Genomic DNA, 24,492 nt, shown 5'->3' with positions numbered 1-24,492 from the left:
TCTCCGAGGCCCTTCTCTCTGTAACTTTCAGCTGATGGTGTTCAGGGAAGTCCCTGTCCCTCCACAGTGTGTAGTTTAGAACCATAGTTGGGAGGAGCAGATGACTCAGTTACTGGTAGCTGTAGCCCTCTGCATTGCCTTTCTCTATTTGGGCACAAAATTTCCAATCCTATAATTCTAATAGTCACACCCATTGGAAATTCTGACAGGGAGGCATTTTATATGGAAATAATAAAGTCTCAAGAAAAGTCAGAATTCAATAAATGAACAACTTTTATGCACTGTAAAAGTAAGTTGGAAAAGAGCTGGCTTGACCACTTAACACAAGGTGTGGAATTGAATGTGTCACGTGGCTGTCAACACAGAGTCTCCTTGCTAGATGGACAGGACTACGCCTCATGCCAAGGTCCTCAATGTGGTCTTGGTTAAGTTGTCGGGCATTTTAAGAATTCAAAAGAATACAGAGGCATCTATTTGGCACTGTGCAAACTTCCATACTTAAGCTGGGTGGACTCTTCCACTTAACAAGGATGAGCGGCTGGGTTTTTCTCTTTTCTTGAAGGTGGCTATGCCGTGGAAAGTGCCTTCACCCTGGATGGTTGTTTCGGGGCTTTAATTGTGGTGTTTCTTGCGGTGGTGGTTTTCCAGCTCTGTTGCTCCTTTAGTTTTTAAACCAGGAAGTTGTCATGAACATAAAGTAACAAAACTTATTCCCACATAACTGACAGAACTATGCATATTGCTCTGAGGATAATCAATTCACAGACCTGCAGCAGCTGACCCCTTCCTGGGTATGACTGCAGGCTTTCTGGTGCATTTGTTTTGAGAAATTTGCCCAATTCTGAATGGGCCACAGCAAATTATGAAGTACTTAGAATGGCAGAGTGTGGAGGTGCAATGGGGTTCTAAGATTTGCTGCTTTGCTCCTCCAGCCAGTGTGGCGGCTTCAAAGAGAAATGCCCCCACAGGCTCAGGTGTTTGAACTCCTAGTCTCCAGTTGGTGGCGCTGTTTGAGACAGTTGCGGAGGCTTTATGAGACAGAGCCTTGATGGAGCACGTACCTCACTGTGGATAGGCTGATGCTTCCTTTGTGTAGATGGATGTGGTATCTATCTCCCAGCTCTGCTTTCACTCCCGTCTGTGTGACTGGGTTTCCCTGATCCCACAGGCTCCAGTATAGACGCACGCATGCAGCCATGGCTGGCTCAAGGTGACTCATTACAGGAGTAAATACATTCAGACTTTAGTAGCTAAACCTGACTTCCCCAAAGGCTTTAACTTATAAATTTTGGAGAAGAAAGAGAATTAGGGGTCCAGGGAGAAATGTAATCACAATAATTTTAATATGAAATATGAACTATGGAAGCCTGAAGATATGGTCAGATCTTCCTTCCTCTGCTCTTTGGTATGGAGCCTGCAATCTGTAGTGGCCAGGACCTGGGTTCCCTCCTCTGTGGGTGTGATGAATGTGCACAACATTGGTGGGGTTGGCGTCCGCTCTGATGGCTGCTTAGACACTGCCTGTGACCCGAGTGTCAGCTGCCACTGTGGACTCCGTTAAATGAGAAATTAGCATGTGGTCTTCTAAATGCCAGCTCACAAGCCGTGTGCAACAGAGAGGCACAATGGTGCCCACGCGCTCTCCCATCCGGTAGTGAAACATGTGGCATTAACTGTAAGCAGGAACATGTCAACAAGTTTGCCTGAGGAAGCTGATGGCATTTAATTCCTAAACATTAATTTTAGTGTGGCATATGAAGATCTAATTAACTGAGAGTCTCCTTTTGTATTTGAAGAGGAAACACTGTTCAGAAAACTGATGAGGAGTAAGTACACCACATTTTAAGTTTATTAAGCTTGGCTTACGAACTTCTATTTATTTAAGCTAATCTCATAAGACAATTAAATATTTTATTTACTATATTGCTATTTTTCTTAGCACAATTATGAAAAACTAATCGACGTGCTAAAATGCAGAAAAGACTATGTGAGTGCGTCTCTGATTTCGTAGAGCCAGGAGTGACTAAATACAATTTCTAAAAAATAATAAATACAAATTTAAAAATCACGTAACTCCAACATGAGCCCGAGAAACAGACGAGTGGAAACAGACACAGGCAACAGGGTACATCCAGAGGACCCGCGGGGTAGCTCACAGCCACCTGTAGCTGCATCTCCAGGCGGTCAGACGCACTCTTCTGTCCTTTTCGGGCACCCGCATATTCATGTCATATAATCGCTCCTGGGGGTGGGCACGGGATCCCTGTTTCTGTGGCATTCCCCTTTTCTCGGCAGTTCAGAAGGTGCAGCCGTTTTCTTCTGTACCTTCACTGTTTTAATGTTCAGGCACCACAGGGATGTCCGCCCCAGCTACTTCACGTGATAACTGAAAATTTTTAATTGACTCATTATAGCTGTTTCTAAAGGGGACAAGTCATCGTCACTGTAACACGTCACAACTGGGTAGTCAGAAGGTGATCCGACTTTAACGTGAAGACTGTCAGAATCAAACCCCTCTCACTCACTCCAGGCCTAGGTGGGTCCATCCTTCCTAGGAAGCAGTCCAGACTCCTGAAGGGCAGCTGAGCTCTGAGCTTCCTTTGCAAGTGGGGGGTCCTATTACATCACTTCCAGGTGTCTGAAACGTGCCAGGCAGAGTCTTCTAGGCTAAGAGTCATCCCAGGTGTATTTCCCACTGCCTCCTGTCCTCCTTGCCACCTTGGCCAACGTCTGCCATGAAGCAAGCTGAAGGAGGGAGGGGTTTCGTGCCTGCAGTCTGTGCTGGTGGGGAAGGGGGAGGGGACCCTGAGGTGGGCACCCACATGGTTCCAGCTGTTGGGAGGCAGTGACCAGCTTCCTGCAGTGAGGCATTATGTCCTAAAGGTTCCACAGCCTTCTCATCCGGAGGCCGATCGATCCCAGAAGCCTCTGGGGGATGTTTCCATGCAAGCCCACAGACTCTGAGCACAATTCAGGAAATGAGATGTCCTGACAGACAGAATAACAGAATATCTGTAAAAAGTGTTAAAAAATTAATTACATGCTAAACCTTAAGGACAAGTTGGGAATGAAAGAGGAAAAAAAAATTTGATTTTATCTAAACTGAAAGAATTTTCTTCTTCCAAATTGTTACCTCTCGATATTGTAATCACACTTGTTCTGTTTTCCCCATACCATCCCATATCTCATAAGACACAGAGGCAGGACTTAAACGTATATTCTAGTATAGTTCTGGATGTGAAAGCAATTAGTTAATGAATGAGTCCCTTTGAGCAGCTTAATGTGAGTTACTGTGCTGCCGTTTAAATGACACCTCTGTAGCAAGGCTGGAACTGGAGCAAAAGGCACCTCTTAGATTCATTGTCGCCTTTACAGAGATACCCAAGTTCCTCAGATGGTTAATCCAGGATTTTCATTCACACTAGAATTTTCCTATTCTAACCCAAGAGTTGAAGGAAAAACAAGTACTTCATCATTTCTATGCAGAAATGTCTGTTCTGAGAGGCACTTCCTAAAGTGTTCATAAATTAATCTCTTTCTAAACTAGCTATCGAGGTGACTGTTAAATAGGATAAAGTTTTCATTTGCTATGCTACATTAAAAAGTCATAAAACTGTATTTTATTTAAAAAAAACCTCCTAGTGAAAAAATGTTAGCCGATGACAGAGCAGTTAAGAGCTAGCGATTATCTTAGGATGTCTTCTTTTAAAATCCCTATAGAGCCAAACAAGTAATGTATTTTACTCTTTCAAATAAAATTCACTAGGAATATTTGCATTTATTCTTTACTGTTTGGTGGGAGTTAAAAATATTATCATGTCCCATAAAATTTTTCAAATTAAAGCCATATTGTGCTATGGCAGCAAGTTTTAAAAGGCTGAGGCATTTTCTATGTGGAGAAAGACCTTCTGATCTTCTCCGTTTCTGGGTTCTGCAAGCTATTTAGAAAGAGTTGCTATATATCTGTCTAAGTGCTCTGGGGCCAGAGAGGTCACTCAGTGGTTAGGAGCTCAGTGGTTGGTTGCTCTTGTATAGGACCTGGGTTCGAGTTTCAGTACCCACATGGAGGCTCTCAACCCTCTGTAATTCAACCTACAGGTGTTCCAACACCCTCTGCTGGGCTTTGTGGGCACTGCATGCACCTGTACACACAAAACTAAGCTAAACAACAACAACAACAAAAATAACCCAAACAAACAAAAAACACTGAAAGGCCTCAATTAAAAATAAATACAGTGAGGATAAAAGCATAGCTGTATGGAGAGTTACAGTTCCTCTTCCTTGGACTCCAGAATAAACTGGCTAAGATTATCACAGGGATGAAGAATGAAGAATGATTTATCTTGTTTTTATAGGAAGTATTCTCCCATTTGGGCTCCAACGGTACTTTAATAAGATGATAATTCCAACTTAGCAATAAAAGAAATAGTTTGACACTTTGGACATACATACTATTTATTTAAAATTATTATGTGGGGGTGGGGGTGGGTGTCACGCATGCGTGGGTCCAGCCTGACTGGTGAGGCCAGGAGACGCCTTGCAGGAGGTGGTTTTCTGCTTAGACCATGCAGGTTGCGGGGCTCAGACTCAGGTTTTTATGTTTTGTGGCAAGCCCCTCCACCCTCCGAGCCATCTCAGTGACAGAAATATAATTTACTTCTATATCTGTCTAATCAGGTATGAATAGATTCTAAAATAAAAGTTTATAAAAGGCAGATCATGTAGTAGAAAAATATTTATTCCCTGGAACTGTGTAACAGAAAATTCATCTCTCATACTCTCTTCAGAATCTATCATGTGTGGAGAATTAAAGCCAGGATGCTATGTGTCCTAGACAAATGCTTGGTCCTGAGCTACATCCCTGCTCATTTTGTACCTTTTCTGTATGACCGCAAACCCCAGAGCTCACCCTCTCAGCTGTCTGTTCTTCATATCATGGGACGCTACACACCGTGTTTGTTCAGATGAGACGCTGTATAGAAAACCAATTTACTTATTTATAGAATCATTTGCTTATAAGCTGTTTGTTTTGTTTTTCTTTTTTCATTAAAGCCTAAGCTTTCAATCCACCAAAAGGCATCTCCAGTTCTAGAAACTTGGCTAGCTTCATAACTAAATACATTTTACATCCATCCGTCCATCCATCCATCCATCCATCCATTTGTAAAAGTGTTAAATAGTCAGGCACTGTGCTTGGAAATGGGTATTTAAAGATTTATAAAACAAAGTTCCTGATTTTGACATATTCATAACCTAGCTGGGAAGAATTGAATTGTTCCAGGCTGAGTGTCTGTGTCCACCCAACACTCACAGGCTATGCTTCCAGCCCTCAGGGTGAATCTTCTAGGTACTGGGCATTCAGGACAACTAGGTCATGAAGTGAAAACCTTAGGAATAAGGGTCGGAAGCTGCTCTGTCCCTTCCGTGTGGGGTTTCCACGAGCAGCATCAATGAAGCAAGAAACCACCTGTCATTAGATGCGAAGCTCACTGGCCCCTGGCTCTCAGAGTCCCCAGCTTCTGGAATTATACCAGCGAACGTTAGGCATGAACGGGGCTCACCCCTGTAATCTTAGCACTTAGAAGGCTGAGGAAGGGAATTGCTGAAGAGTTGCAGGCCAGGCTGAGCATGACAGAGATGGGTGGAGACACTGGAGGGAAGGGAGGAAGGTTGATTTCTTGTTTTCTCGGCACCGTGTTTATAAGACTTTGCTGTAGTAGGTCGAACAAAGGAAGATGATGATGTAAACAGTTGCAATCTGCTATAAATCTGCCTAACATTTGAAAGGAAGTGTTTGGGGGGAATTCGTCTAAGTCAACAAAGGAACAATTATTAGTGTGGGGATCTCTACTTTCAGTCCTGAGAGATTAAAGCAACTTAGGTGGTAGAGGCACATTCTAACACAGAGACCAAGAGATAGAATAGGATATAACTGACCTGGAAAATAGTGTGGCAAGGCCAAACTCTAAGACATGACATGACAAGTCAGACCTTTGAGGGCCTGAGACTGATTCAAGGAAATATTTTACAGATTAATACAGAAAAGATTTCAAGTAATTGGAGAACTAAAACCCAGAGTTGAGGTCAAAGAAGTAATCCATGCATTACCCTTCTACCCATACATCCGTGTATTCGTCATACACCCATCTGTCTTCCCACGCACCCATCCAACTATCCATCTACCCTCCCATCCACCCACCTACCCCATCCACTTATTCATCATCCACTCATCATCCATGCATCCATCCATCCATCATTCTGTCCACCCGTCCACCCACCTATACCCCAGTGAAACTATAAGGTTCCACTGGCCCTTGTTATAACACCCAGTATTTATTAATTTATAATATATAAATTATAATCTGCATTTATTGGCTGTATGCTGTGCTTGGAGCTAAAATGCAATATTTAATAAGAAAAGCATTGTCTCTTTTCCAGGTGTCCCAGCTATTATAACCCCCCCTTCCCCATTTATTACTACCAGTATTAGTTCACACTCAGTTACTAGTAATGCAGCCTCACAGGGTAGGAATGCCAGGAGAACAAAGTTTTATTTTGACTCATGCTTCAGTGTCCTGAGGTCCGAGGTCCACAGCTGAAGACGACCCTTTTACCAGCTGATGTAGCGTGGCACATGGCGTGACACTGAGAGTCGCTATAAACAGGAATTCTGTCTCTTCTAAATTTCCCAGTGTTCAGTCACAAAGCTTCCAACTCCAGTCACCCCCAAAGCCCTACCTCTAAACACTACAGTTCCTGGGCTACAGAGATGGCTCAGCAGTTAGAGACTCTTGTTGCTTCTTCAGAGGATCTGAGTCCAGTTCCCAGCACCCACAAACACCCGTAACTCCAGCCTCAGAGCATCTGATAGACAACTTCTTCTGACCCCCTTGAGTACCCTTAGTTACATGGCATAAATACACACAAATGCACACCTGTGCACACAAAAATGAAATAAGCCTTAAAAAATAGACTCCACTGTTAGATTGTGTTTCCAACTTCGTCATTCTTCACAGTGAAGATCCAGTATAAACACGCAAACTTTTGGTGGTGCTTTAAATACTATCCAAAATATAGGACAGATTTTATCATCATTTTGTATAGTCCCGTTGGATATTTGTTTGTCTTGGCAGTACTTTTCCAGTCTAACCTGCCTGCTGCTAGGATTCTGGGTCTGTAGTCCACCATCATATGATTTTGACATGCTTTTCTGTGTCAGTTTTATAAGTGAAAGCATTGTGCAGGCAAGGATTGTGCTTTTATTTCTCAGAGTCTACGCAGAGCTGTATGTGATCCATGTTAGTAAAATGATGTTAATGAGCATTAAATAATCCATCATGAAAATTTAACTACATGCTTTTTAATTAGTCTGTTCAGTTCTCTCCTTTTCTTACAAAAGAAAGGTTGACTACACTATCTTAAATTCTGAGGTCCTCCTAAATGGGCCTTAAATATATCCTACCTCTTACTGACTTGTGAAGATTATCTGAAACCCATACAGGTGCACACACAGACGCCTGTATCTCCAGCTTCAGGGGCTCCAACAACTACTTCTGACCCCTTGTGCAAACACATATACATGTTGTAAATGCACAGATACACACCTGTAAACACAAAAATAAAATAAATCTTAAAAAAAATAAAATAAATGCCACTGTTAGTGTTTCCAACTTCTTCATCCCTCTCAGTGAAGATTCAGTACAAACACGTGTGTGCATGTGTATATACATATATCCAAGGTTCTCTGCATGTGTCTGTGTGTGTGTGTGTATGCTAGCATTTGTAAAATGTCCTAAATTTACCAAAGTTCTAAAACTCAGTAACTATTAGTTGCCCACACTTAAAGCCAGCGGGGTTGCAGTGAGTCTGGAGGAAGAGGAGATTTCTTTCCTGAATCGCATATGAGAATAGAGTGGAAAGCACATGGGTGATTCTCCCTCTATGGTCCTGTGTCTCTCTCCTGCCAGCTACTCAGGGTCTAAGCTCTCTGCAGATGTTGTCCCTCTCCTGCTTCATCCTGATTAGTTCATGATCGTTTCCTCTGGATGTGCTGCAGTGGGGTTAACACGATGGTTGTCCCAACTTTCCCTCTTCCATCCATCTCTATCCACAGAACTGATCTGTCTGGAACACAAATCAGGCCATGTCACACCCTGCTTAGCAGTGGCCACTGACTCACCACTGCCAGCAGAGCAAATGCAAGGCCTTGAGCTTTGAGTTTTGCTCACTCTCTGGGCTCATAGCTCACCGTCCCTTTCTGCACTGGATATATTGAGAAGGCTGTACCCATATTGCAGGGAGTCATGCAAGAGTGTGAGGTGTGTGGGCCCTGCCTAGTGACTAGCCCTGCCTAGTTTATAGCCAGGAACATGGGTCAGGGCTCACAGGCAGAAGGTGCTGGTTGTCAAGTCTTTCAACAGCCTTTGAGATGGATCAAAGCAAGAACTTTCTTCTCAGCCTCTCTTCTATGGTGTCCTCATAAACCTTAGGCTCCTCTCCGTCTAGAAATCAGAGAAGGTGGGACAGGGTGGGTTAACTGCCCATCTGAGAAGATGAGTAATCTGCCTCCAGGAATGATGGAGGCCTGAGAAGATGAGTAATCTGCCTCCAGGAACGATGGAGGCCTGAGAAGATGAGTAATCTGCCTCCAGGAACGATGGAGGCCTGTGCATACTCGGCGGACATAGACATAGCAGGTCCTGAGCATTAGGTCCTAGTGAAAGTAGCCACGGTCTGGGAGCACTCAGATCAACAGCCTTCATTTGGCTCTTGTCTCCTCCAAGGCTAAGTCCTTCCTCAGAGTTGCTAGAATACCTTCCATTCTCTTCTCCTTTGCCCAGAGCATCCTTAGGTCAGTTTTGTGTGTTTGAATGATTGTCTGCTCATTAGATAACAAATGCCACCAGGACAGGGACCTGCGTATAAGGCAAGTAGTTTTCATATTTCCTGGTACCTAGAGAAAGAAATTTAGTGTTGTCAAGGAAGCAAAACAAAGACATAATAAATACTACAGGCTGACAAAGTATTTACCACATTTGACTGAAGATGGAGATTTCAGCAGCCCATGCATTAGGTCAGCAGCCGCTTGAGAGTTTGCTCAACCATGGCAAAGGCCACACCTACTTCTCAAACTCCTTAGCTAAATAACACTGTTTTGACTAATTATTCTCTTGTCTTTTATATAACATGGCAACAGATCATAACACAACTAGAGATGAGTGATGTGAATTTTCATATTGACTCAACACTATCAGCAAACCTTCTGAAGGCTTTAAGGCCAGCCTTCGCATTTTTATTTTCACATACACTGTAATCTTGGCTGTATTATGAAAGCATTGACTCGCATGTCTTGTAGCAGTGACGTTTCACTCTTGACCCTTGTATGTCCAAGTTCTGTACCCCAGAAATATGGGTACAAAATATTAAGTATACAAATCAAACATTTATTAATAACAAACAATATCAACATTTTATTTAAAATAATTCTCTGCTACACATGTAATTTTTCTATTTAATAAAACCCAAAGATTTCTGGAAGGTTAATAACATGAATGTACATGTTAATTTTTAAATTTAAATCTTGGCTGACTATGTGATGTTCGGGGTGTGGAGCATCTTCACCCCCTTTCAGAGTTGATTGTTTGACTTTATACTCCTCATTGCTGAGAACACTGTCCTGTGTGACTGTAGGACAGAACGGAGGAAGTTTGTTTGTAGCCAGGAACATGGGCCAGTAGTTAAATGCACGCACTGCCCTCACTAGGACCTGGGTCAGGTTCCCAGCACTCACACCCAGTCGCTCACAACTGTCTAACTCCAGTGCCAAGGGATCGCTTCACTCTCCTGGCTTCTGGGGACATGCAGCATGGAACACACAAGACTAGCAGGTGCGCAGAAACACATAAACAAAATGAAAATGTTGAAGATTCCAAGTCAAAATTCACCTACTGGTTCTTCATGAAACTCAAGCGGGAAATCAAAGGCATTCTTTCTAAAAGTCAATAATCTTATATAAGTTAACCTCAAAATACACTAAATGAACGCTTAGAAATGAGGGTAAGAAAATACCAAAAGTCTTTGTTTTCCAAAATCAAATCAGTCTTTTCCTTGAGAGACATATATATGCACAGTAAAAATGCTGTAAAATCCATAACATGCACTTGTCTGGAGGGTGAGCCAAAGTGTTTCCGGCCACTTGCTTGGTCGTGTGTGCTGTGATGGTGCACAATGCAAAGCGCACATCCCATGTCGTCAGAACCGAGGCTGCTGTGAGCCCGCGTGATTAGCACCTGGCACAACACGAGCCAGGGCTCTCTACGTGTTTGACGCTGAATTAGTGTTGGGCAGTGTGTCTCCAGAAGTCTTTCCCTCTGGCCTGCCTTTCCACAACCCCAAGGTCAGTCCCTGACTCCATGTGGGGTTGTGACCCACAGCTGAAGAAGCTAGGCTTTGCTGCATTTTTTCAGCCTCATAAAAACTTTTATTTTGAACTAGAATTTTCCAGGCTCGGACTTCAAATAAGAAAATTAATTTTGGAAAGGTTGAAGGGAAAAAAATGTTCAAATGGTTAAAAACTGAGAAAGGAATAAAAGAAATTACTTTTAAGTAGTTGAAAATCAATTTGAATAACACATGATTGGACTTTAAAAGTCAGAGTTTTCCATTATCTGCTGTTCACTAAGTTCCTCATGTGGTGTTTACAAAATAAGCCTGGTGTAATATTTTCTTGGGCCGTTTAGTTGAGGGATGGAATGAATGAGTGACAGTATTTATTTCTATAAAATCATTCTTCTCTGGTAGCTTCTGATTTTTGATTTGCCATTTACGAATTCTCATAGATTCCACAACTACTGCAGAGCCTGGCATGTTTGTAAAATATATTTTGTGCTTCCTTAATTCAGAGTTAAATTGCTATATTAGAAATTTTCTCAGCAACTATAGTTCTATTTACTTCAGAACTAGGGGAAGATTTCAGCAAATCTAGCTCTGAATATTTGGGGCTTGAAAACATTAATACTGAGGTAGGCTTGGTGTAATGGAAGCGCATTTCACATCGGGCAGAAGAAACTGCACTGGAGTGTGTGGGTCCTTGGGCAGAATCCTTCTGAAGTGTGCCGAAGGCTTGCTTATGCTCGTGTGTTTATATTTCAGAAGCTGAATGTAACTCACGATAGGATGCCCAGTAGTTGTTAATACCTCACTCATTTCTGCTGCTAAGGTTTGCTGTCCCCTATTCCCTTAAATATCAGACACTTTGCCAAATAGAACCCTTAGACTACTGTGGTCAGGAATGAGATGTCTCAGACCAGGTCACTTAGACAGCAGGCATGTTTCTCACAGCTGTGGAAGCTGGGAGCTCTCAGAGCAGAAACTGTTCTTATGGGGCCTCTGTCTTCAGCCTGTATGAGCCTACCTTCCCTCTGCCCCTCCCCTGCTTTCCCCAGGCACATCTGTGTCCTAAAATCTTCTTCCCCTAAGGACTCCTAGCAGGGCCTAGGAGATGGCCGAGAGTGGAAAAACTATTGCGCACATAGCCCACGTCCAGTCCCAGGAACCATGCTGGGTACACTGGAGGTGATGGGAGGCAAGGCAGGAGCTTCAGCCAGAAGCTCACTGGCCCGTTAGCCTGGAGTGCATGGTGCAGGGGCAAGACACGGCAAGACACAGCCTTCCTTTGCAAGGCGGGAAGCGATGACTGAGTCACAGAAATTGTCCACCGAGTGCAGTGTGTGTAACGTGGTGCGAGCACACACACGCACACACACACACACACACACGCACACACACACACCCCAATTAATTAATTTAAACAATGGACTCCTCTGATATTGGAGTGAGGTGTACCAGTGAATTAACGGTGTTTATTCATCTCTTTAGATACAGCCTAACATAATGCCATGGATTAGGGCTTCACTATGTCAGCAGGGGCTACACAGCCCTTGGCACACATTCACAATTACTGCTTATGACTGCTTCATGCATATCCATACATTCACACGTGCACCATCTGATAAAAGCACATTTGTTTATATACAAACACAAAGGAAGGCACATGAATGTTGTCGTAGATGTAAGGAACAAAAATGAGAATATTCTGAAATGGGCTTTGTAAAAAAGTTGGATAGTGTAGATTTTAACAGCGAACTTCACATATAGATTATTACTGTTTAGATATTAGTGATATGGAAATCCAAGCCGTCTTTGCAGTCTAGATGTACTCGGGAGCTTGTGTTTCTGAAATGCACATCTAGGTCCAAGTCCTATTGTTACTTAGACTCTTTAGTTTTACTGCTAAAACAGGGTCTTGCTCAGGCTGGATTGAAGTTCACTATATAGCCCAGGCTGGCCCAGGACTGACAGTCCTTCTGCCTCATCCTCCCAGCTGCTATGATTACAGGCAGGAACCACCCACCACCCGAACCAGTCATCTCTCATCGGTTGCACTTCCATGTCCAAGTATCCAAACGTCCTTGTTAATGGAGTTGGAAAAATGTTTCTCCTCCCTGCTTTCTTCCAAGGATCATCCCTTAGAGGTTTGGGGTGGGGAGGGGTGTCTTTTCCCTGACTGAGTATCACACTCATGTTCTGATACAGGTTACAGGCCCGCTCACTCTCCTCCCCACCCCTGAAGCCGCACAGATTCCTGTCTCCCCTTGCACTATTCTTCGTAACTATTCTCCAGAGCCTGAAGCCTAGAAGCTCCTGGCCTTCCTTCACTCCTGCAGCTTTCAGGAATGGCCTGTGCGGTTCAAACATGCTCAGATAGCAAAGACGAGTGAACAAAGACGAGAGACCCAGATTTGTTTAATTTCATTGTGTATGTCTCCCATAGCACCCGACAGATTCCTAATCATATGGTGGATGTTGCAAGTGCTTATTAATTGATTAATTTACAACAGGGGAAGTAAATTATATAAATGAATTATCACTGTGAAGAGCACCAGAGCCTGTACACGAGCGCTTTAGTTAATTTTAAGATTGTGTTCATTAAATGAGGAATACAAATGAATTACAATGTTGGGAGCATTTACATGATCGATTCTAATAACCATACAATTATAACATTTGCCATTTTGGCTAGTTTGTAACCAATGTAATTTCAACCTTAAGCACCACACCCTCCTTCCCTTTCATCAGTGTCATGCGGATTAAGCAGTTAATAATACCAAGTGGTGTGAACGCCATCTGCCCCTCCCCTTGTCACACGCTTGTCCCGTCTTTACGGGGCGTTCCTCATTAGCACACCAGCTTGCTATAATGTTCGCATGTACTTGTCTCTTTAAAAACAAAGCCCTCCTGAAGCAACTTCCAAGTTGTCTCTTCCAGCAGTTGTCAAAGGCAGAGAGTATACAGGTCACCTGGAAATCCCATTAAAATTTAAATTCTGATTCAGAAGCTATAACGCATTTTCCCAAAGCTAGGCGTCATTAGACAACCAACCATCAGCCTGATCTGGTTGTGCTGGGGCCTGAAGCTCAGGTCTTTGACATGGCGAATCCACCTGCATGTTCTGACCTTTGGTAGTGGCAGAGCTCAGGCACCGTGACTTTGGCCAGCTTTTGAGGGCAGTTAGAGCCTGTGTGCTGGCTGGCCTGGGGTGGGTAGGCTCTCTACAGTGAAAGAGTGTGCTCTCTGGGAAGTGCTTTGTACCTTCCTGTGACAAGTGAACCTCTCACAAAGATTGTCCTATTCTGTGCATTTGAGACTAATCCCACACCTCAGGTGAGGGGAGTAACATGGGCCAGAAATACCAGGAGGGAATTAAGAGTCATGGCTATTCTCCCGGCAGTGCCCAGTGCACTAGGCTCAGGGTGGACTGGGCAACTGTAAGGTACGAAGCAGCCCACACAGCCTCCTCCAGCACCTTGTCCTGCCCTTGCCTGAGGTACTGACTCCAAGTCAGTTTTCTCCAGCTTCTTTCCAGTGAGACCCCATCCTACTTCCCTTCCCGTAGGCCTCTTCTGAATGTTCCTTCACCAGCCCTTGAAAGTTCCCGAATGCCTTACTGCCATTCACTGTTGCTGTGATGAAATCCCTGACAAAAGCAAGCTGGGGGAGGAGTTCGCCTTAGGTCATAATTCTCAGTTACAGTCTAATGTCGCAGAGCAAGCAAGATGGCAGACTTGATGCAGCTAGCCACGTCCATGGGCAAGGGTAGAGAGAACAAATGCCTGCATGCTTCCTCCCCAGCTCACCTTTTCCCTTTTGATCCGGGATCAGCTGGCTCTTCCAGCACCAGTTAACGTTACCAAGATGGCACCGCCCCACCCCCACAGGCCAGCCTTGACTAGTCTCTCGCTGAAACTTTTTTCTCAGGTCAAGGTAACAATGAAAACCGAGGATCCCTCTCTGATTCTTAAAGTTCCCAGTGGCCTCAATGTTTCCTTGAGAGAGACTGTAAATGTTAATCCCTTCTCCAGTCCTAGCACCTGCTTATTTTGAAGGTTATTTTTAACTGTATTTACTCCTAGCTGATGTCATCAAGCTTAAGGCTCCACTAAGATGCATGCTTAGCTGGGTGCCGTGTGGCACACCTGTAGTCCCAGCACTCAGGGAGGCAAAGGCAGGTGGATCTCTGGGAGTTCAAGGCCAGCCTGGTCTACAAAGCTCATCCAGGACTGCTAAGGTTACACAGAGAAACCCCGTCTCAAACAACAACAACAACAACAAAAACGAAAAGATGCATGCTTTCCTCTCTCAAAGCTTAGAACACAAATACCTGAAACAGATTTTCTTGTTCTGTCATCTAATTCCTTCAGCCTCCTACCTTAGTGTGGCACTCATTTCTTATTCCTTTCATGAACCCCATAAACAGACCTCCTCTTCTGTCAGTGTTGAGTGGGAACTCTGAGAGTCACTCTTGAAGGAGCTCCTGCCTTGTCAGGAAGACAGCCTCCCCCTCATGTTTCTCCGTGCACCCCTGTCGCCTGCCACACAGACGTCTGCTTCTGTGGCGTCCACTAGCTAGTTCAGTAATCTTAGTTGTTTTTCTTCTTCACGTCTGGGGTGGCCTCTCTTCTGTAGGATAAACTTAGATGCTTTAATATTTGCTTATAGAACCCCGACTAATAAATTAGCATCCAACGCTGTCCACAGTTCCATTCATGTCTGTTTCAACACCTGCTCTGTAGGTCAGCCGCCATGTGCTGTTAGGGTTAGGGTTATTTAACTGTCAGTGTGACACAACCACTACTACCCAGGGAAAGAGTCTCAATTGAGGAATTGTTTAGATTGGATCAGCCTGTGACCACGTCTGTGGATACATTATCTAGATTCTTGGCTGCCGTTGAAGGGTCCGCCCATTGTGGGCGGCCTCATTCCCTAGGCGAGGCCCTGAACTATACAGGGAAATCTAAGCAGGCAGCATACGTGTGTACATTCCGTTCTCCCTACTCTCCTCCATGACTGCCACGTCACTAGCTGGTTCCTCCCTTGATCTCCCCTCAGGGAGGGAAGAAACCTGGGATTGAAATCCAAACAAGCCCATTCTAGTTGCTCTTTCTCAGGCTGTTTGCCACAAAAAAAAAACAAAAACAAAGCTGGAGCATTCTCTTTAGAAAAAAGCTAAACATTATCTATACGAAATCTGTACATCAGTACAAAAATATTATAACACAAAATCACAACTAAGTATAAAATTAAGAAAATCGGTGAAACAAAGATGTGAGAGTCTGAAACAAGCTCCTAGTGGCCTCTTTAGAGCCTCCAACTTGAACTCATTGCATCCGGAATAAACCCCTGTGTTTATGTTAGACTTTTTAAACATATACCTTCCAGTGGCGAGAGCAGTGTTTACCATCTATCAAAGGTACTGAGTAAGTGTTTTAAACAGAATTATCTTAGTATTGTTTATGCATGAGCATAATGGATTAACATTTTTTTTGAGACAGGGTCTCACTGGGGAGCCCCCACTGGCCATAAATTTCAGGTCCTTCTGCCTTAGTTTCCTGAGTGGTGGGTTTATAGACACCTGGCCTTGTATGTTCAATTTCTAAAGCCAGTTTAATATATTAGAACAATTGTTCTTACAGCCATCACTGTCAGGTTCTTGCTATATTGTATCTCCAGTGGTTAACTAATGTGCACTGTTGATTACATCACTAACAAACAGTTACCCTTTGTTATAAGTATCTACCTTTCCTGCTTTTATCACACAAATAAGTATTTCTTGATCTGCATCAAAATACACCTAATAATCCATTTATACCTCCTGTGTCTACATTTTTATTAGATAAGATGAGAAAAACAAGATTAATTTTGGATTTTTTTTTAATAAGTAAAATTTTGAAAGATCTATTTGTCTATTTGTTGCCTTTAAAATATAGGTTTGTCAACATTTATCTCCAGAAAATTAAAATGTCAATATTTTCTATAATGTCAAAAGAACAAAAAGAAAGAACAAGCATGAAATGTTTTCTCTATATTGAATTTGCCTGTGAGCTATTAAAGAGGTTATTTGAATTCAGGCCATAGCACAACATTCAAAAGATTAGCTAATGGCTTAAATCTTTGGTGTTTAGCTCGGTAAAATGAAAGTGAGTTTAGTTAAGCTCTGTCTATGGTAAACCTGAAAGGTTGGCAAGGATTTGCTGTGTTCCAGTCAAGTCTGCAGAGCTGTGTGTGTGTGTGTGTGTGTGTGTGTGTGTGTGTAGTGTGTTGTATGTGTGTGTCTCCAAGCACAGCCCTCTGAACCATTCGCCCCCAACCCCCATTTTCCTAAATACATCATGAAAAAAGGATGAGGTTTCAGCCTTAATTGCTTGCTCCTTTTATTCGCATTCCTCTCTCAGCCAGGGTTGTGAAGAGTGTTGGTAAAAGGCTACACAATAGAGCTTTTCATTAGGCCCGAGCCAGGCAAACAAAGGCAGGCTTTTGGAAAGACTGAATGCAGGAGTTTAATTTGCAGGTGGAGAGGAGATAAAAGGTGCTGACGCCTCTATTATTCTCTTACTTAGGTGACCCTTACCCTGTTCAGCTGATCCCAACCACCATGGCAGCTGCTGCTGCAGCGACACCAGGCCTAGGCCCACTCCAGCTGCAGGTAAGTTGGGAGACAATGCAGGAGGAGGCAAGGGTTAAGTAAACGCAGAAGGTAGCCATTATCCTGTTAGCGCAAACTCCAATGGAGGACTGAGATTTGGGTCGCACGTTTGTTTTGTTTTTACATTCATTTGTTCTGTTTCTCAACCCAAAGACTATTTTCAATGTTGGCAGTGTGCTCTGAACTAAATATCACTTAGATTTTTGTCGTTGTCTGGTAAGGTCTAACAAAGTGGCTTCAGTTTCCTGGCTTGCTGGCATCATCATGGTTTTTTGTCACAGAATGGTCCCCCAAATAATAAACAAACGAACAACCCATCAGAGATTCCTAACGACACCAAAAATCCAAGGCAACTGAAACAGAATTTTATGTAAAACCATTGGAGATGCCTGGTATTATTACACTATTCACAAAACATTTGCTTGTTCTCCTTGTTAGTGGCATATCCTTAGAGCAAGCAAAGAAGAGCCCAGAGTCATTGTGTGTCCATCTGACTTGAGTTTATCCTGACGTCCTACCGGAGACCTTGTTGCCCCTCAGACTGTATATTTCCAGTACACTCTGGAAAGTCAATAACCTTACCAGATGTCCAAGCGATTTTAGAAATTATGTCTCTGAGGCTGAAAAGAGAATCAAATGAGTAGTAGAGGGGACCTTCCTTATCTCCATCTCTGAATAGGTACCCCATAAAATATCTCATACGCCCCATTATTGTGAGCCTCGGGATTATGTAGCTAATGAGAACAGACGATAAGCTAATACCCCATCCCATCTCTTCCTGGAAAACTGTTTTATAAGCATGGGAAACATGCTTAAACTATGCAAAGCCAGATGTGCGTCGCGCATGCTCCACACAGCTGAACTCTGTCCATGGGTGTGACTGCTGTACTTGGTTTTGGGCGACTTTTTCATCTGATTTCAAGACCTGGGGACAACTGCTGACTAGAGATTTGTCAAAGCCTGAAGATTGGCAGGAGGGGGACAGCAGTGTGGAAGCGAAAACAGTATTCTGGAGAGGTTATAACATTTGTTCAGAGTTTATCTTTTCCGTGGAAAACCATACCATGTCTGTTTCCTTGAGCTAGAAATACGTTGAGAAGTATTGTGTGACCGTGCAGACAATAACGTTACTATAACATTTATTATCCTTTTCAGTGGTGTCTGGGGAATAGCAACAGTGTGGTAAAGGGATTGTAATAGATATGATTCCAGACATGAAGACTTATACTCATTGTCTATATTTCCTATGGGTAAATTATTGCTTCTTTTTCAAAGAAGGCTTACAATACTTGACATTAAAACCATTTATGCTTGTAGGTAATACAAAATGGTCCTCTATACTAAAGCTAGAAAAAAAGATAAAGAAAAAGAGTAAAACAACAACAACAAAAAACCCACAGGAATTAAAAGAAAAAGGAAGAGCTGCCTCCAGCAACAGATTTGAGTGTGGAAACATAGTTTTTAAGGCTTAGGACAGAGGTTTCTGTTTCCCAGGAACCACTGGAGGGAGGGGATGACCACGGGGTGAGCATGCCCATGGAGCCCCACTGTGGGTCTCCACTACACAGTGGTGCCCAGCAGCTCAGCTGTGTCCAGGGAAGACATATTAGACTATTTGGCATGAATTAAGTTTTGATTTTTATTCTGATGAGTTTTCAGCATTTCTCAAGATCTGAAGTATGAGTTTCTTTACTGAGAAACAAAGAAAGCCTTTGATCTCTGACAGGTTTGCTCTTTCTGTAAACAATTTAATCTGTAACAGGGCAAAGTTCTTTCATTTCCTTTCCCTTGGTAATGGGGTCTTGCTAAGTTGCTCAGTCTACTCTTGAACGTGTGACCCTCCTACCTCATGGCTCTGTCTACTGTTGAACGTGTCCCCTCCTATGTCGTGGCTCTGTGACCCTCCTATGTCATGGCTCTGTCTGTTCTTGAATGTGTCCCCTTCATACCTTGTTCTTAGAAGAATTACAGGTGTCTGTCTTCACACTGCCTTTGAAAGGTTTCCACATAGGTGGTTTATTCCTTATTAAAGTTTATAATTTTAGTTAGTATCTCCAATAACCTTTACTGTAATATTGTAAGAAAATTGGCCATCAAGACATCCTCATGGAAAGCCGTGGCTACTCATAAAATGTACTTATATGAACACACATATATTTTTGCAATTATGGGAGGAGGAGTGGTATTCATGCCAAATAAATCCCAAAAGCTTGTCATTTAAGAGTGCCTAGGTTTCTGTTCAGTAGCTTCTGGCATCTTTATTGCAGAGCTTGTGAAGCCCTCAACTTAACTTTAGCCACTTCATATCGACAGACACCTACTCTCTCCTCCTTGCCCCCATGGTAGACCTACTCCGATGGGTCTGCGGAAAGCCATCTACAATGGTCTTCACCCTAACCGCACACCCACCTCCACTGGGAAAATCTATTTCTGAAATGTTCTGTCTTAGGGGAATGTAAACTCAGCTCTGCTGCCTGTCTCTTCATAATGCCCTACGTAGACCCCTCTTCCCTCCCAGGAATTAGAATGCATCCTGCTAGATATTTCTTCATGTGTCCCATTCACATCTCATGACCTGTCTGCTCTTAGGTCAGAAACCCAGTTCTAGACACCAGAAATGAAGGAAGAGGCCACTCACTTACACTTTTCCTTCTTAACCATGCATGACCCCTGGGGAACTTCAGGGTGGCACACTGGAGAAGCCGTTTTCCTGGGTGTTGTTCAGAGTTTCCCAGTTAAGCTGGGGTAGATGGGGCTTATTGGTGAATATGTCCTACCTTCTTTGTGATTGAGACACACACTCCCATTGACAGCAGCCACTTGGATAACAGAGGCACTTGGATAACAAGAGTCCCTCCTCTTGCTTCCTGCCCCTTGCCTCCTACCCCTTGCTTCCTTCCCTTTGCTTCCTGCCTCTGGCTTCCTACCTTTTACTTCCTGTGCTTTGCTTGGGAATGGAAACATGGGAAACAGTCAAAGGCAAGAGACTCATGATCAATACTTGGAGAACGAATAAAGTCAGATTTTAGGAAAGGGAGCTCGTGGTTACAGTGCTACTGGTGCCAATTGCTGGTTTTTTTTGTTTTAAAAACATCAGTTATTTTTTATATGATTGTTTACTTATTTGCTTTCTGTTACTGTTTGATGTATTTCTGTTTGTCCTGGGTGAGGAGTGGTGACCCTAAGAGAGGAGAAGGGACCCTGAGCTGAGCAAGGAGAAAAAAGGACAACTGGGGAGTTACTTACATAGCCCTGGCAGACATGCACTGATCTGAGTCCATGTTTGTTTTTTACTAGAAGAGGAGAGAAATCTTAAAAAAAAAAAGAAATACCCCTCCCCTTGGGTTCAAATACAATGGTCTGAATTTAAATAAAATGCCATAACAACTAATGTTGCTAGCTGCTAGTGAGGCCTTGCACACCATCATAGATAATAATTTCCTTGGACTATCTCATTTAATTATTGTTGCAGCACTTGGTGTTAGATACTAGTAGCCTTGGACAAGGAAGGAAGCTTGAACACGGAGTATAAAGTGCACAGTTTTTAATAATTACCTTTGATTAACTGTGGCCAGGAGATTTCATTTACAACTCCAGTGTAGCTAGCTTTGGTTACTTTTTGGGTCCTTCTTTCTTCTGCCCTTCTCAACCCCCTTTCTTCCACCCTTTCAACCCACCAACACTAGATAAGAGAGGAGAATGGATAGAGAGGAAAGGAAAGATATCCATGAATAAAATTAGGGGTCAGAAAGAGGGTAACATTATCCTAAGACTCTTCCTGCTGATTCAGGGGCATTCAGTATTTTGGGGCAAGTTTGATCTTCACTATTAGCGTATCTAATTTCATCTTGTTTCTTCTTCTTTGCACATGACTACTTAACAAACATCAGCCAACAACAACTAACAACCTATCTCGAATGATCAGAAACTACCATCCCTACCTAGTGGGGTTCTAGCATTTATTTACCCTCTGAAAATTTTCCAGAATTCTAAATGTCACACAATCTCAGAAACTATGCGCAGCTGGTAACATCACGCCTGTACTAGAGCATGTGGCAAATCATCGTCGGCTGCTGATACCTGGGATTCAAGGGAAAATATATTCTCATAATATTTTTGTGTTTTTAAAGAAACTAAAATTTCAAAATTGTCACTATGCTCTAGAGTCCTTCTCCTTCAGGGAGTTCTCTAACTCAGTAGCTGGAGAATCAAATTGTAACCATAATGTTGATTGGTTGGCATCAAATGCGCGTGCCTCCTAGAAGCAAAGTGACCAGTGGGAATGGCAGTGGTAGCTCTCCGCTTCAGACTCTGAGCTCCAGGAGTCACTCCCCTTTGCACCAACTCCAGTTCAGATCCTTTTCTGTACTGAGATTTAATGAGGGGCGCTGCAGGTCTCTATCTACTTCTGGTTGACTTGATTAATCCATCATGTTTTGTTTTTTGTTTTTTGAAATAACCTTGTGCATATGAGTGTTCCCACTTGCATTAAAAAAAAACCAGAATCTTTATTAAAGTAATAACAAAAAGATGAGCATAATGACTTTAAAAGATCTATAGAATGACATACCTTAGATAAAACTACTTTTATTCTTACTACTTATTTTTGTGACCCTGGAAATGACTACCATGCATAATAAAAAGTATTTTATATGAAAACAGACCTCATTGTCTATTTTAGGAGTAGTTAAAATATTTCAGACATCACCATATATTTTTATTTCTTGAGAGAAATGATTTAATCTCAATTATGAATAAAATAAAATGAGCATGTTATACCAATTACTTTTTTAAAATTTCTTTTTCTTAGGGCAAATCTCTCCTTTGTCTGATGCCTCCTACATATTTTCTAAGGTTCTAAGCCACATGACCACCTGCATGTTGGCCATAGAGAGGGAAGATGATATAGATGTTTGTATAGGCTATGGTCTCAGCCCCAGATGGATTTCCCCAAGGATTGTCTTCCACCATGTCCAGGTTGCTCTCTCCCTGGCCTCACTGAGTGCTCTCATTCTCTCTCTTCCTCCACTTAGAAGCAAACATGCTCTCCTGAGCTCTGTGACCTCTGCCCATTCATCAGTGGTTTTCAGTGTCTGTTCCTCTCTTTCACTTAATACATGGAAGATCCACTCATGTCTTTCCGTTATAACTGACCATGGTAGGCCAGCCATCGTTCTTTCAGGGAAGCCCTGTAATAGTCTTTCAAGCATGATTTTGCCAGCTCAGTGTATTTTCTTTTTATTATTTTTTTTAATTAGAAAACTGTCATGTCTTGTTCCTTCATAAGACCTTAGATTCCTCTCTTTTGATCTCAGTCCCTTTTCTACTCTCATGAATGCCATTGCTAACTGTGTTCACTATTCCTCTCATTGCTGTGAGCAAATACCTGGTAAGATGTAACTGAAGGAGGGTTGTTTATTTTGTCTCCTAGGTGAGGGGATGCAGGGCCTCATGGTGGGGAAGCATGGTGGTGGAGCTTATAGCTGGAGCAGAAGTCTGCTTCCTCATATCTTGGCAGACCACAAAGTGATAATGCTTACGCCCGTCTTGGATTTCTCACTTCTCCTCTTTTAGTTAGCCATTTTGTCACCCGCATTATGGTAGACAGTCTCTTTACTTTGAAACTTCTCTTGGCACACCCTCAGAGACACACTCAAAGGTGTACCTCTTAGTTAAACTAAATCCTATCAAATTGTCAGTGTAAATTAACTATCTCATTCACCCAGCTGACTCAGATGTAACCTTCAGGTTTCATGTGAAAAACATTTATTTTTCAGGAAAGACTTGATCCAGAGTCTGTATTAAGACAGTTGTAGAATATGTTCAAAGTTATATTTCCTGATTTTTTTCTAGTCAGGGTTACTATTGCTGTGATGAAATATCATGAGCAAGCAACCTGGGGAGAAAAGGGTTTATTTAGGTTACACTTCTGTAGCACTGTTTATCATTGAAGGCCATCAGGACAGGAACTCAAACAGAAGGAACCTGGAAGCAGGAGCTGATGCAGAGGCCATAAAGTTGTGCTGCTTAGTGGCCCCTCATAGCTTGCTCAGCCTGCTTCCTTATAGAACCCAGGACCACTAAGCCTAGGGTGACACCACCTAAAAAAACAATGGGCTGGGCCCTCCCCTATCAATCAGTGATTAAGAAGATGCCCTATGAGCTTGCCTACAGCCTGGTCTATGAAGGCATTTTCCAGTTGAGGCTTCCTTCTCTTCATTACTCTAGCGTGTGCCAAGTTGACATAAACTAGCCAGCACACTGGTTTCTACCAATCAAAATCTAGATGTCAGTAGCCTGAGGTTATTTGAGCTTCACCAAGTGATTTCTGTATATTGTGGACTCAATAAACATATGCTGCATAGGGGAGAGAGGGATGAAGATTAACAATTTCAGTAAATTATCTGATCTTTTTATATGACTGTCCTGTGAAATAATAAAATTAAGCTTAATGTCAATACGTTTCTTACATAAATCTCCATAGTATAAACATTATCAATAATTTTTGTGAAATTAATGTAAAAAACAAAAACAGTTTTGACTTATGTAAGAATAGATAAATAGTTTTAATTTAATTTCATAATAAAATGTCAACATTGTATAGAAAACTTCTTGGCTAGTAAAATGCTTAGAAAACACTGTATGTGACTGGCACCACGTTTGACACCAGGCTATTTGCAGAAATTGTTTTGTAACCTTTCATTAAACCACCTCGATCGGTTGTAGCTACACTGCCTCTCCTCTGTTGCTTGCCTCACTAAGGCAGAGTCTTAGTCTATGAGTTTCCAAGTAGCTCTTCCTTGTACATGACGCTCCCTTTGCCTGGAGGCCTCACTCTCACCTTCTTGTAATATATGGTGTTCCACCTTTCTGAGCTCTACAGAAGTACGCTGTTTAAGTCATAATGCAGCATTCCTGCAGACACCCGACTTTAAGGTCCCCTTTTCCATTCATCTCCTGCAGCTGCCTTCAAACATGCTCTTGATCGGATTCCTTGTCTTTCTTCTGGGAATGGTGCACCCCCAGGACAGGATCTCCTCCTTGCTGGATTGTACCTCAAGAAACCCAAAGAATACCTAGCAAATTTCAAGTGCTCAGAATCTGTCACGAGCTGAGGGTAACATTAGTTTTCAATAAAATAATGCACCATATGATTAATTTCTGAAACAAATTGTATTTAAGTACTAGGGGACTTTGTAGTTATTTCAGTCTCTATTTGAAGACACTTAGAGTATAAAGACACTCTAGATAGCTCTGCCTCCTCTCCTGATTGGGCCTCCGCTCACCTTAGCCTAACTATGAGCTGCTGCATAAACACTGTGCTTGTGCTAGGGCAATTGTCTAATTCTTTTGAAGTCTTTATAACTTAACAAGGAGAGATAAAGCACTGCCACGTCTAATCACTCCCATATGCTATGCTAACACGTGACAGACACACATAAGAATGTGCG

General features: G+C 42.6%; 1 protein-coding gene across 11 annotated transcripts in view; it reads left to right on the top strand.

Annotated features, from left to right (window-relative positions):
* Sox5 (SRY-box transcription factor 5) overlaps positions 1–24,492 on the top strand; it is a 915,630-nt gene that overhangs the window by 797,351 nt on the left and 93,787 nt on the right. For all 11 annotated transcript variants that reach the window (XM_060384462.1, XM_060384461.1, XM_060384460.1 and 8 more), the window contains one exon: positions 16,956–17,041. In XM_060384462.1, coding sequence (XP_060240445.1) covers positions 16,956–17,041 — 86 coding nt within the window. The remainder of the gene's footprint in view (positions 1–16,955; positions 17,042–24,492) is intronic.

The sequence above is a fragment of the Meriones unguiculatus genome, chromosome 5 (assembly GCF_030254825.1).
Source record: "Meriones unguiculatus strain TT.TT164.6M chromosome 5, Bangor_MerUng_6.1, whole genome shotgun sequence".
Lineage (NCBI taxonomy): Eukaryota > Metazoa > Chordata > Mammalia > Rodentia > Muridae > Meriones > Meriones unguiculatus.
The sequence above is the reverse complement of the archived record's forward strand: the minus strand, read 5'-3'. Positions and strand labels throughout refer to the sequence as shown.